Below are 14613 nucleotides of genomic sequence, written 5' to 3'. Positions count from 1 at the left end.
GTTCTTAAAAGCCCCCATCCGTATATAAGCAATCAAATCAGTTACTTTTTCTTTTTCGAAAGAAGGGGTACCGAGAAGACTTCTTTGGGAAAAACCGAACTTCTGGTAGGAAAACTCAAGAAAGCATTTGCGATCGCGAAAATTCGACCAAGGCCTACAGGTCATGCGCCTCGCGATCCGTGCGGGGCCCCTCGAGTTTCAAGCCCTTGGCGATTGCCAAGTAGCCAACGTGTCGAATCCGGCACTGGTTCGAAGTAATTAGGAGCTATGGCCCGGGCTTCAGAACATTTAAACTCTGTCTCGCATCATGCATGACAATAAAGATATAATGACAAATAAAGGTGAAGACAATTTTTTCACAAACTATCCTTTCATGAACGCAAGCATATTGTTGCAGCATTCTGACATTTCTCAAGTGTAAGAATCGGTTTATGGCCAGCTATTTGCAAATACTTACGTAAGCAACAACCCTTCTGTTTTGATCAGGCATTCCTATAGGATTTGTAATTTATTGTGGGGACTATAAAATCACACTTTGGTTATAAAGTATGAGATATTAATAGTTGTTAACTAAATCATGAAGGTAATCAATAACTTACCTATTTTATCACACATACTGGGATTTGATAAATTGAGAGGAATTTCTGTTGAATAATAACTCCTTACCGCATCAAAGTTCATAGTGTAACAACCACACGATGCTTCCAAAACACTCTGTAAGAAATAAAATATCTCAAAGTATGCCTGTAATTGCAGAATATTCGGAAGAATTAAAACAAATTTTTAATTTAAATTCTCGCATGCTCCTTAAGCTAATGAAGACGGACATTTTATGTAAATGAATTATGATTTTTTTTAAATGGTAGAATAAAAAATGTGAAAGGAAACGAGATAACCTCGAAAGTCTATGGATAACATATTGTCCGTTACAAGTCACATGATATGGGATCGAACTATAAACCTTTCGTACCGGAAATGAGAACTGCTTAAAAAAATAGTTCGCTCCAACGGGACTCGTCTTACTTAATAGTCTCTCAATTAATCTCAACTCTTAATTCAGTCTGACAGGGGAACGAACACACAACTTTCAGAAAAGTTAAGAACGTTCATGTTCTTCAGAGGGACAAGAACCCCCGGCAGGTTTCGCCTCACGATCATCAGCATATCACCTCAGACCATTCGACCGCTGAACCATCATCCCACTTCTACCTGCCACCTCCCCCTTCGTAAAATCTTAGAATTTCCCACACGTCCATCATTGGTCTAGCACTAAATATGACTTGGGAGTGTGATAGAGGCATACGTAATAATTATTTCTCATCATATCTGTTGTTCTAATATGGTAGAATTTCAGAAACCCATAACTCCATTCATAGTCTTTCAAATTTTTCCAGAGTAGAATAAAAGACATTTCCAGTGGGACTTTAAGGTAAGATACAGTAATGTAAATTAATCACAATATTATATAGACTGATCACTGTGCAAGCACACATTAGCAGGGCCAAAGATCCATTAGATTTATCTGAATCCAACACAGCGTCTGTCATGTTATTTACAAATGCTAGATATTTAGTTAAATATGTTTGGAAGTCTCCTGTTCCGTAGTAACCTTCATAAAGTAAACAGGATTTAATCAATTCTTCTTATCTTTTCCCCCTTTCCCTCTTCTCGATCGAAGGTTTACTTTCATTAACCAATTTGTTTTAACTTTAGTCAATATCCTCTATTTGTTACTTACGAAAACCAAACAAATCAAAACTGATGGCAATTTTCGAAAAGATCCAGGCGTAATGAAAAATTATCATCTGCATACCAAACCTGGGCAATTTTTAAATGCTTCCTTCAGTTGCTCATTTGTGCTGAAGAGTAAGATCCTATTATCTGCTTGTGGACCATTATCATATAAAAGAAAGTCACGGGTTTGAGAACCTCCTGTCTTTCGTCTAAATAAATGTCTAATACGTCTTTATAATCCATGCATCATTTAAAATAATCAAAGCTATGATTAATATCAGGAATATTGAACGCAACAACGAATTATAGATATTTTCAAAATTTACTTAGGAATGAATCAGCAGTTGTTTGGAGCTCTTTCAGAATAAGTTTACGTCGTTGTCTTCTGATGTCTCACTTTACTGTTTCTAAACTTGTATAAATATATAACGCTGTACACAAAATACTGTTTCTAATTAATTGTATAAAAATTTAATTGTATGTAAAATTTAATTATAAGTAAAATCAAGTTTCATGTTTAAGTGAGCTTATGTCCACTGCCGGTGAGCTTTCGTCCGCATGCCTAACGTAAGACTGGAGGTGAGCTTATGATCGGAGAGCTTCTTGTCGATGAGCTTCTGTCCGGTGAGCTGTTTTGCCGGTGAGCTTATGTCCGATACCTATTTTTTTAAAAATGCTAATTCTCATTTTTCGCAAAATAGCGTATACCCTGTGAAAAAAAATTAGGACCATAGTACTGCTTGCAGAAGGCAGGATAGCTCAGTGGTAGAGCACGTATCTCTGGTTCGATTCCCGGCCAAGTAAGTTAGTGGGGGACAACATCGTATCGGTGGGTTTTCTCGAGATGCTCCCCTTTCCTCTCATAATTTCATTTCACCGATTCTTCCAGCGTTATTCACTTGCTTCAATCATCAACCTCCTTCAGTGTCGTGTCGTAAGGGAAGGGGTGAGCGGGACGACGGCACCGGGTGCCGAAGTAAAGAGAGAACGCAATTCGGGAGGAAAAAAGAAAAGAAAAGAAGGAAAGAAAAAAAGAGAGGAAAAATTACTTGAAATATTTTAGATCAATAGAAATATTTTTCAACCTAATATTTAATTTGACCAGGGTCAGATTTATACTTGTGTACATATATAAAATGGAAGAAAAAAGTAATAAAAAGTGCTCAAAATCAAGGAAAAGCACGGTTTATTTTTAAAAAATTTCTTACGTTTCGCGCGATACATGGTGGCGCACCGCGGCTGATCTGTCGGCCTCAGTTATATGTACGGCGGCGCCGTCGTATACTCTCACCCCGGGCGCTGATTTTCCACGGCATGGCACTGATCTTCTTTAGCCTAAAGGGCATAATCGTGGGACGTTAAACCGAAAGATTTCATATTTTACAGTACTGCTGGGACTGACTTCATCGAGGGAGTCGAGGGACTCGAGGGAGTCGAGGGAGTAAAAATATTCACTCGAGGGAGTAAAAATTTTCACTCGACGGAGAAAAAATATTCACTCGAGGGAGTCCAGGGAATAAAAATATTCACTCGAGGGAGTCGAGGGAGTAAAACTATACACTCGAAACAGTCGAGGGAGTAAAAATACACACTCGAGGGAGTCGAGGGAGTAAAAATATTCATTCGAGGGAGTCGAGAGAGTAAAAATTTTCACTCGAGGGAGCCGAGGGAGTAAAAATATTTGCTCAAGGGAGTCGAGGGAGAAAAAATATTCACTCAAGGGAGTAAAAGTATTCACTCGAGGGAGTCGAGGGAGTAAAAGATTTCACTCGAGGGAGTAAAAATATTCACTCGAGGGAGCCGAGGGAGTAAAAATATTACTCTGGGGCGTAAAAATATTCACTCGAGGGAGTCGAGGGAGTAAAAATATTCACTTGAGGGAGTCGAGGGATTAAAAATATTCACTCGAGGGAGTCGAGGGAGTAAAAATATTCACTTGAGGGAGTCGAGGGATTAAAAATATTCACTCGAGGGAGTCGAGGGAGTAAAAATATTCACTCGAGGGAGTCGAGGGAGTAAAAATATTCACTCGGGGGGTCGAGGGAGTAAAAATATTCACTCTAGGGAGTCGAGGGAGTAAAAATTTTCACTCGAGGGAGTAAAAATATTCACCCAAGGGAGCCGAGGGAGTAAAACTATTCACTAGAGGGAGTAAAAATATTCACTCGAGGGAGTCGAGGGAGTAAAAATATTCACTCAAGGGAGTCGAGGGAGTAAAAATATTCACTCGAGGAATCGAGGGAGTAAAAATATTCACTCGAGGGAGTAGAGGGAGTAAAAATATTCACCCAAGGGAGTCGCGGGAGTAAAAATATTCACTCGAGGGAGTCGAGGGAGTAAAAATATTAAATCGAGGGAGTCGAGGGAGTAAAAATATTACTCTGGGGCGTAAAATATTCACTCGAGGGAGTCGAGGGAGTAAAAATATTCACTCGAGGGAGTAAAAATATTCACTCGAAAGAGTAAAAATATTCACCCAAGGGAGCCAAGGGAGTAAAAATATTCACTCGAGGGAGACGAGGGAGTAAAATATTCACTCTAGGGAGTAGAGGGAATAAAAATTTCACTCGAGGGAGTCGAGGGAGTAAAAATATTCACCCAAGGGAGCCGAGGGAGTAAAAATATTCACTCAAGGGAGTCGAGGGAGTAAAAATATTAACTCGAGGGAGTCGAGGGAGTAAAAATATTCACTCGAGGGAGTCGAGGGAGTAAAAATATTACTCTGGGGCGTAAAAATATTCACTCGAGGGAGTCGAGGGAGTAAAAATATTCACTCGAGGGAGTCGAGGGAGTAAAAATATTCACTCGAGGGAGCAAAAATATTCACTCGAGGGAGTCGAGGGAGGAAAAATATTCACTCGAGGGAGTCGAGGGAGTAAAAATATTCACTCTAGAGAGTCGAGGGAGTGAAAATTTTCACTCGAGGGAGTAAAAATATTCACTCGAGGGAGTCGAGGGAGTAAAAATATTCACTCTAGAGAGTCGAGGGAGTGAAAATTTTCACTCGAGGGAGTAAAAATATTCACTCTGGAGAGTAAAAATATTCACTCGAGGAAGTGGAGGGAGTAAATGTAATCACTCTAGGGACTCCAGGGAGTAAAAATATTCACCTGGGGAATATTTTTGCTCCCCCGACACTCTTGTGTGAATATTTTTACTCTGTCGACTCCCTTGAGTGAATATTTTTACTCCCTTGACTCGATCAAGTGAATATTTTTACGCTCTCGAGTGAATATTTTTACTCCCTAGACTCCCTCGAATGAATATTTTTATTCCCACGACTCCATCGAGTGAATATTTTTACTCCCACGACTCCCTCGAGTGAATATTTTTACTCCCTCGACTCCTTCGAGTGAATATTTTTACTCCTTCGACTCCCTCGAGTGCATATTTTTACTCCCTCCACTCCCTCGAGTGAATATTTTTACTCCCTCGATTCCCTCGAGTGAATTTTTACTCCCTCGAATGAAAATTTTTACTCCCTCGACTCCCTAGAGTGAATATTTTTACTCCCTCGACTCCCTCGAGTGTATATTTTTACTCCCTCGAATGAATATTTTTTACTCCCTCGAATGAATATTTTTACTCCCTCGACTCCCTCGAGTGAATATTTTTACTCCCTCGACTCCCTCGACTCCCTCGAGTGAACATTTTTACTCCCTGTACTCCCTCGAGTGAGTATTTTTACTCCCTGGACTCCCTCGAGTGAATATTTTTACTTTCACAAGTCCCTCGAGTGAATATTTTTACTCCCTCGACTCCCTCGAGTGAATATTTTTACTCCCTCGACTCCCTCGAGTGAATATTTTTACTCCCTCAAGTGAATATTTTTACTCCCTCAACTCCCTCGAGTGAATATTTCTACTCCCTTGAGTGAATATTTTTACTCCCTCGACTCTCTTGAGCAAATATTTTTACTCCCTCAAGTGAAAATTTTTTCCTCCCTCGACTCCCTCGAGTGAATATTTTTTACTCCCTCGACTCCCTCGAGTGAATATTTTTACTCTTTCGAGTCCCTCGATTGAATATTTTTAGTCCCTCGACTCTTTCGAGTGAATATTTTTTACTCCCTCGACTCCCTCGAGTGAATATTTTTACTCCCTCGACTCCCTCGAGTGAATATTTTTACTCCCTCGACTCACTCGAATGAATAATTTTACTCCCTCGACTCCCTCGAGTGAATATTTTTACTCCCTAGTGAATATTTTTACTCCTCGACTCCCTCGAGTGAATAATTTTACTCCCTAGAGTGAATATTTTTACTCCCTCGACTCCCTCGAGTGAATATTTTTACTCCCTCGACTCCCTCGAGTGAATATGTTTACTCCCTCGACTCCTTCGAGTGAATATTTTTACTCCCTCGACTCCTTCGAGTGAATATTTTTACTCCCTCGACTCCCTCGAGTGAATATTTTTACTCCCTCGACTCCCTCGAGTGAATATTTTTACATTCTCGACTCCCTCGAGTGTATATTTTTACTCCCTCGGCTCCCTCGTGTGAATATTTTTACTCCCTGGACTCCCTCGAGTGAATATTTTTACTCCCTCGAGTGAAAATTTTTACTCCCTCGACTGCCTAGAGTGAATATTTTTACTCCCTCGAGTGAATATTTTTACTCCCTCTACTCCCTGTAGTAATTATTTTTACTCCCTCGACTCCCTCGAGTCCCTCGACTCCCTCGATGAAGTCAGTCCCGTACTGCTTGCATATAATGTATTTAGTGCCATTCTAAGTGTATCTATATATATAAAAGAGAACGTACAAAATTTTGTCCGCTCATCACGCTAATACGGCTGAACCAATTTCTTTCATTTTTGGGGGGTTATTAGGATTTGGACCCTAGATGGTTTTTATCATATCACTTTAATTTTTAATTACCAGTGTCTTGAGATAATTGACCATTCAAGTGTCCATAACGTACAAATCCTTTGTTATTAGTTCATCATAGGTAAAAATAAACGTATTTATATGCAACCCGCATGACCCTGTCACTCGGCGGGTTAACATAAATGACAGGCGATATACAGCGGAAAATAGCTTGAATCTTCTGTTTAAAATTTTTTAATTGATTTGCTTATTTTTACAGACACTTTTACAATATGCCAGCACCGGGATGACCGCAGCGAAGCGGGGCGGGTTAACATAAATGACAGGCGATATAATGTTAAGATTTACTGCAATCTTCTATGGTTTTTATCATATCACTTGAAAGCGAAAAAGTAAAAATTATCTAAGTAACAAAGTTTATTGCGTTCCGGGGTGACCGCAGCGAAGCGGGGTGAACGCTGCTAGTATTTTCATAAAACAAATATTAGCCGAAAGGTTCTAGATATCCTATTACAAAAATTGGAAAAAATAAATGAAATCTTTAAGTTTTATGTCTCACGATTAAAAATTGGAAATCGTGGTGAAAGCCTCCGACCTCATTGGTAAAAATCACAAGGAAGGTCTCCAACCTGAATGTGTTAACGTTCAAAAGGTTTCCTCCACACTTTCGCAGAGTTCTTCATCTGCCCTGTACCGACGATGAGACACATGTGACTTGTATGGTCCGGGCTACATTGGGACATATCACTATTTCTCAATTGTGTAACTGCAACGACTTACATCAGTCATGGCTTTACAACACAACCTTGGATGCAACGATATCAGACAGTGATTGAAAGTAGGCATATCAGACAGTGACGTATGTTATCGTAAAAGCAGTGTTACCAATACCCCAATTGAAATTACATTGACATTGTTATCTGCGATACTTAAACCCAGGGGTGCGTGGACTTGTCGGACGTCCCACATATTATTTCTCTACCCTTTTTACACCTACCCAGAGGTCTCTTAACTAAAGTCCTTCCAACCAGAACTCTTTACATTACACATGATTCCGCATACGAGTGACAGTCCTGCCTCTCCTAGACTTCTTGACGTAATGACCGTATAATACACGATGACACATAGAATAGTTTAATGGAGATCTGCGTTAAGTAATTTTCTCCACTCAACCGTTTGTTCGCCACTTTTGTCTCCAAAAAAATTCTACAAGACTTGACTATTGAATACTCTGCTTGTGTTCATTCTATCATGTTAATGTTCAACTTTCGCGTCCATATACTATTACTGACCATTCAATGCTCTTACAATTTTTAATTTTTAAGTACCTAGATATTTATAGCGACGATAAGATTTTTTTCCTATTAGTAACAAATATAGAGAACGAAAAGCGAACTAAATATATTATTGAATTTCTGGTGCTTCAAACTTACATCATATTTTCCTGAATTATGTGACGGTAAAAATAATAATGAACTAGAAAATTATATATATATATATATATATATATATATATATATATATATATATATATATATATATATATATATATATATATATATATATATATATATATCGACTAATTGAACAATATTTAGATATAGAGTATTATGTAGCCTAAATAAATAAACAGCTTGTTCCAGTAAAATAAAAACAATCGATTGCTGTCAATGAACGACATACTTTTTAGCTTCATTAAATTAGTCCTTTATTATTTTTCTCAAAAACAACACATGAGAATTCGCTTCCTAAGTAAATCCTGAGCTCGATGTCATCTTAAGATTCATATCATATATATATCTTCTCTTTAGTCAATAGAATTTTTCAACGAGAATTAGAACTTAAGAATTTGTTATAATTTTCGGCTATATCTCAGTAACCATCGTCTTGTTAGTGTCATAATGGAAAACCTGGTGAGGATGACCTTCAGTATCATTTTTTTATGATATTGTTATGGCACAGCATAAAGTTTTATGTTTAAAAATATTTTTTTAAAATTATTTTCTCAAAAACTATGCATGACGATTGACACTCACTCACATCAAATTGTTGAGCTAAATGAGCTCTATCAATTAAAGTATGTCTCGTTTTTCTACATTTTTTCTTAAACGCTAAGAATATTGTAGAATTTATAAGTAGTGTGTGCGTAATGAAATGTGTGTCGGTGATGGTATGCATGTGTGTGTATTGCTGTTAGGAGAAGACACAACTAGGCAATTACGGAGTTGTATAATGCTGCCAAAATGTCTTGAGCCGTGGCAAAAATGCGAACTAAAGCTCACACCCACGCGTTCAGCCAATAAGGGTTCAGTTGTTACTAAGCGAGAGAGCCTTGCAGCCGTCTACGCCAAAGGGAGTGGAATTCCTTCAGCCGATAGCAGCGCTTGGAACGGATGACTAGGTGTCAAGTCAATGTGGTATATCTATAGTACGTTTCAAAACACGGGAAAGAGGATGGTTCGGAATTTGGGCTGACAAAGCGGACTTGTACAATGACTGATTCCGATCACTACGTTGCGAAATGATAGAAAACAGACAGTTCTGGTGGATGGTAAATGTAGTGAGATAAGAAAGATTGGCTTTTAAAGGAAGAATCACAAGCACAGTATCTTACTGAATTGAAGGCTCTCTGTAGAAAACAGTGTAAATGCCAAACACAGTAGTTGCTGTAACAGTAGAGACAAAAGATAGTACATTGTGCCCAAGCATCAAAAAAATAGAAAATACTATAGCTTAGAAATCCAACCTAGCATACAACCAAGTATGAAAATCCAACTAAGGCATAAACGTATTACAAAAATAAAATAAGTGATACAATTTGAAGATAGCACTCACATTGTTTTCTACAGCGAGTCTTCAATTATGTTTTCCGGGTCACTTTATGCATCTTGACGTTGTATCTTGCTAGTTGCATCTGGGCTTAGGCTTTGATGACATACAGCTTTGATGACCTACTCTGATTACCTCTTATGCAAACTCTGTACGATTCTCGCTCTGCAAGGGATCGCTAGTGCTGAGTGGGACATAATGGGTCTATGAACGGTCGGAATTTTACGCCTCACTCTTATGGCCTGTAGGCTAAAGAAGGCATATGATTAATGAAATTGAATGATTACGAAGAAATTGGCGGAATGAAAATATGGGATTAAACGAGAAAACCCGAAGAATACCCACGAACATGGTACTGTCCACGACAAACTCACATGAACTGAGATCCAACCAGGGACCCCTTGCAGAATAGGTGAGCACTTTACTACCAAACCACCACCATCCCCTTCTATTTCGCCACATTAGAAAATTATCGAGATAACTAGGGTAAAAGAGGTGTGGAATACTTGTAAAAAAAAAACTAACATTATTTTACCAATTCACCACCAAGCACACAATTGCGGGCTAGGATCGTACATGTGACTCTTTCTATTTTTTTTTTTTTTAATCATTCTAACTACTCATATGAACTACTCTCCCTTAAGGTATAGATCTTATTTTAAGAATGATTTTGCAAGGTAATCTTACTGCATGTGCTTACAAAATTGCACAAGCCGGGAAGACTATTTCATTAATCATATATTTAATTTATTAGACAAATATACCATTTTACGCAGCTTTCATATAAACGAGATACAACTCCTTAGATTAATAACAGTATTAGAAACTGGAGTGTTTCCTGATATAGCATTCGCCCATACGTTATTCATCCTTAGAACATTGTGTCAATATACATAACCTCGTGTCATCATTACAGTGCTAATAATTACATTTGTGCATAATTATAGCAAGTACCCGAGGTGGGAAGAACCGATGTGTTTCCCCTTGTGATGAGATCACAGACATCAGGCATGTTTAATAACGATCAAACAGATCTTCCGTACGTGACTGTAATTTTCAGTTAAACCTCTGTGCATGAAACATTACAAACAGCTGCCGTCTCTCGCCAACAAAAATCGCGTTCAGGGTTGCCGCTGTACACGTTAAAATCATGCTTTGAACCTTGAAGTATGAACACCACCAGCCGCGAGAATGATTAAGCAATTGCCTTCCTAGAATCCTGATTTGGTATGAGATATTCCATTATGTATTTTAAATATTATTTGATGTACTCCCAAGTAAGTCATGGTCTGTATTTCTGGTAGTAACAACCTATGTTTAATCTTTAATGACGTGTGATTATATGTGTTAACACACACACACACACACACACACACATATATATATATATATATATATATATATATATATATATATATATATATATATATATATATATATATATATATATATATATATATATATATATATATATATATATATATATATATATATATAGTTGTAACTTGACTTAAGAAACTAACTCTTTCCAGAAAGTTACTCATGAAAATGTATCCTTAATCTAATATTCCCAAAAACAGATGCCATTAATTCCTTTCTCAATCCAAAAATATCAATATAAAATTAGTTAACATGACATCTTCATCAGAAGATAGGTACTTTTCTATACAATAATAAATTCAGTACGAAAATATAAAAGACAAATTAATTAAATATTGTTAAGATGCAATCCAGGTGCGGATCCAAGGAGGGCTATAGGGGCTATGCCCCCCCTTAACGCTAAGGTATACACTGGATAAAATGGGCTTCAATCCCGCTGTACACTGGATAAAGCTGCAAACTATGGTTTAGCCCCTCCCTTGGTCATATCCTGGATCCGCCACTGGATGTATCTATGCTCGTTCAATACATATTGTCACTTTAAAAAGCAAATTTTGTTAGATTATTTGTTAAAGTTTAACACATTAAGGCCTTTATTAATACGTATAAGTGGTATCACAACATTTGCGGTACAGTGAGAAAACCAATTTTTCTGGGACGTGTGTGGTACTGTTCAAAAGTTTCCCTTAGACAGTGAGGCATATGTGGTACACATAGTGTTCTCAACGGGTCGGGTCGGGTTGAAGACCGACCCGACCCGACCCGTGACCCGAATTGACTGATCCGACCCGATGACCCGACCCGACCGACCCGAACCGTGATCCGATCTGATTGACCTGACCCGATAACCCGACCCGTGCTGACCCGGTTGACCCGACCCGACAACCCGACCAGAGCTGACCCGGTTGACCCGACCCGACAATCCGACCCGAATAACCCGACCCGACAACCCGACCCGAGCTGACCCGACTGACCCGACCCGAGTAGTCTGACCCGACAACCCGACCCGAACTGACCCGACCCGACAACCCGATCCGAGTTGACCCGACCCGACCCGACCCGTAACCTGACCCGATCCGAGTCGGGTCGGGTCGGGTCAACCCGACCCGTTTGAGAGCACTATGATCACGACACTGGGTGAACGCCAAAATGCTTATTTTATTTTCATTTCTGTAAACTTTTCGGTGTAATCCTTTGATGTGGAGAAAAGAAAGTAAAAGAAGAAATTTTTCCGCCAACAATGAATAGTATGCAAGAACTCCATACTATATTGTTACAGTGACGACGCCAGCTTTAAGTTCTTAGGGGGGGCAAAGGGGGGGGGGGGCAGATACATTTTCGGGGGGCGGCTATTTGCCATACCAAAAATGACATATTTATTACGTTTGACTTATTTTACATTATATTGTGTATTTCGTTGCTGTTTTTATGTTAGATCTATATGATTATAAATTAAACTTATTTCAAATAAAATTTGTAACTAACAAATAAGTAACGTCTGCACATGAAATATTTTTCAATGAAACTTTTGAAGCCTAAACATAAATTGAATTACTTTCGCGTATGCTACACGTAACACATTCGTCTATATGCTACGTATCTCTCTCTCTCTCTCTCTCTCTCTCTCTATATATATATATATATATATATATATATATATATATATATATATATATATATATATATATATATATATATATATATATATATATATCCAGAAGGAGTGTAGGTACTAGATAGAAAAATGAAACCGTAGTTTAGAAAAATATATCTCTGTATGTACAAATATATAAATTATCATATTAATAATGAAATTCTTATTGTTCCTTAGGCCTCTGAAGTGTGCCCAAACAGATAATTTCACGAACATCCAGATCCTTACTGTTATAACATTTTTGTTCCACCAAGGAAAGTCAGCGAAGTAAATTAATTAGGAAATCAGTGAAACACCACGGGACTCTCCTCCGTTATATATAGTGGTGAAGAAGTAAGTGGCTTAGTATAAACGTAGCAATTCTCAACAAATTATGCTTTACATCCAGGATGATTAAAAGCAATGACTCTTCCTGGAATCATGGATGCAATTTGTGACATTATTCTTGAAAATTGCAGCATTTTAGCCAGTAGTGGATATAGCCCGGGGCCGGAGGGCCTAGGCCACCCCAGTTTTTGTGTGACAAAAATAATTTAAGCTATTTATATTTATTATAGTCTGAGGTCTGCACCCGCTTTCTCAGTTTTTACCTCCTCAGCAAAGCTTATGTCAGGGATTCTGGGCATTTCTTTGGAACTCGTCGGTAGCATAACTCAGAATGGCTTGGGTATGCTCAAGTTCTCGGCATAATGGGTTCAAAATATATGTCAGGAGAATAAAAGGGTAACGGCATTAAGAGAAGTATTCTTCCAATTTGACCGTAATGCTGATCAATTTCGCTGACGAATAGTAACCATAGATGAAATATGGTTGTACCACTATGATCCTGAATCGGAACAACAGTCAATGGAGTAGTAGCACTCATTTCTCCATCGCCCCAAGAAGTTCAAGACACAGAAGTTGGTTGAGAAACTGTTTGGAACATTCTTCTGGTATAAGTATGGAGTGGTAGACTACCTCCCCAATGGTCAGATATTTAATCCAGAATCTCTACATTACTTACAAAACTGAAAGAAAAATTCAAAAGTTCAACGCTGCGGAAAATGAAAAGAAAGGAATTCTGTTCCTTCAGGAGAATACACCTGTCCATCAATCCCCTGCGAACATAACTGACATTGCATAATCTAGGATTTCAATGTCTAGATCATCATTCTTATTCCGCAGATTTAGCTCCGTCTAACTATTACGTGTACTTATTTCCCAAACTTAAATAACATTTGAAAGACACCATTTTAGATCTGATAGGGGTAGTGCTACGAACAGTGGTGCGAGGAAATCTAGATATTTTTAACTTTTCTGCAAAAGCTGTAGCACTGTACAAGGTAGTATATTGACTCTCGGGGGAAGAGAAGAAGAAGTAAAACTTCACCAATCCACGTGCACTCCTTCTGGGTTAAGCTACGAATTTTTCAGCAGTTCCTAGTCAATATGGTAGACGTCACGTCAGTACTTTGAAACAAAATAAGTAAAGGAGCACTAGTATAAAGCAATTACTAACTAAAGATCAGCACTCTGACAATACATTTTATTGGGAATCAATTTCATTCCATAAGTTTATTATTATCATTTGCAGGAAGGGAAAACACAACTCTTTTCATCTCCTTCAAAAAATTAAGCCCTGGTAGTTGCAAACTAAGCTGTTATAAGCACATCCTCTGAATATTGGAAGCCGAGAATAATGTTTCAGAAAAAAGAAGTTTTAAATAAAACAAAATATGAAACTGAAAACTTCAAACCTGGACAAATACAAACAAGTTACGTAACTGGTTTTACCTTTCTTTTGTTTACAATCGAAGTTGATCCAATGAGAAGAACACAAGTCGACCAAATCTACTATTGTTCGCTAGGCACAATTATTAAAAATCATAAGAAAGAAGTATAACTAAAATTTACCTCAAAAGGGGCTAAATTAGAAAACAGAAATATGCGTGCATACCCAGACGCTCAAAGAAGAAAGCTTGAGGATTAATCTGCCACATAGTAAATTCATGGAAAGTAGACTACAATTTGTTAATGAGATTGGTTATGATACTGATATATAATACTACATGAAAAATGTTTAAAGATTGTACGAGTTCGGGGGGCAGTCTAGGTGGCAGTCAGGGGGGCAGAAGTAGCTACTAGGGGGGCGCTCGCCCCCCTTGCCCCCCTCTGGCGCCATCACTGTATTGTTATGTTTACTTTTTGA

The 14613-nt window shown here is 38.2% G+C and overlaps 1 protein-coding gene across 1 annotated transcript in view; it reads right to left on the bottom strand.

Moving 5' to 3' along the window:
• LOC145668404 (uncharacterized) overlaps positions 1 to 14613 on the bottom strand; it is a 187124-nt gene that overhangs the window by 137203 nt on the left and 35308 nt on the right. The window contains exon 2 of the mRNA XM_081736206.1: positions 600 to 714. Coding sequence (XP_081592332.1) covers positions 600 to 681 — 82 coding nt within the window. The 5' untranslated portion in view covers positions 682 to 714. The remainder of the gene's footprint in view (positions 1 to 599; positions 715 to 14613) is intronic.

This window comes from Thermobia domestica, chromosome 13 (genome assembly GCF_964235325.1).
Source record: "Thermobia domestica chromosome 13, izTheDome1.hap1.1, whole genome shotgun sequence".
Classification (NCBI taxonomy): domain Eukaryota; kingdom Metazoa; phylum Arthropoda; class Insecta; order Zygentoma; family Lepismatidae; genus Thermobia; species Thermobia domestica.
This window is presented reverse-complemented; position numbering and strand designations above follow the sequence as displayed.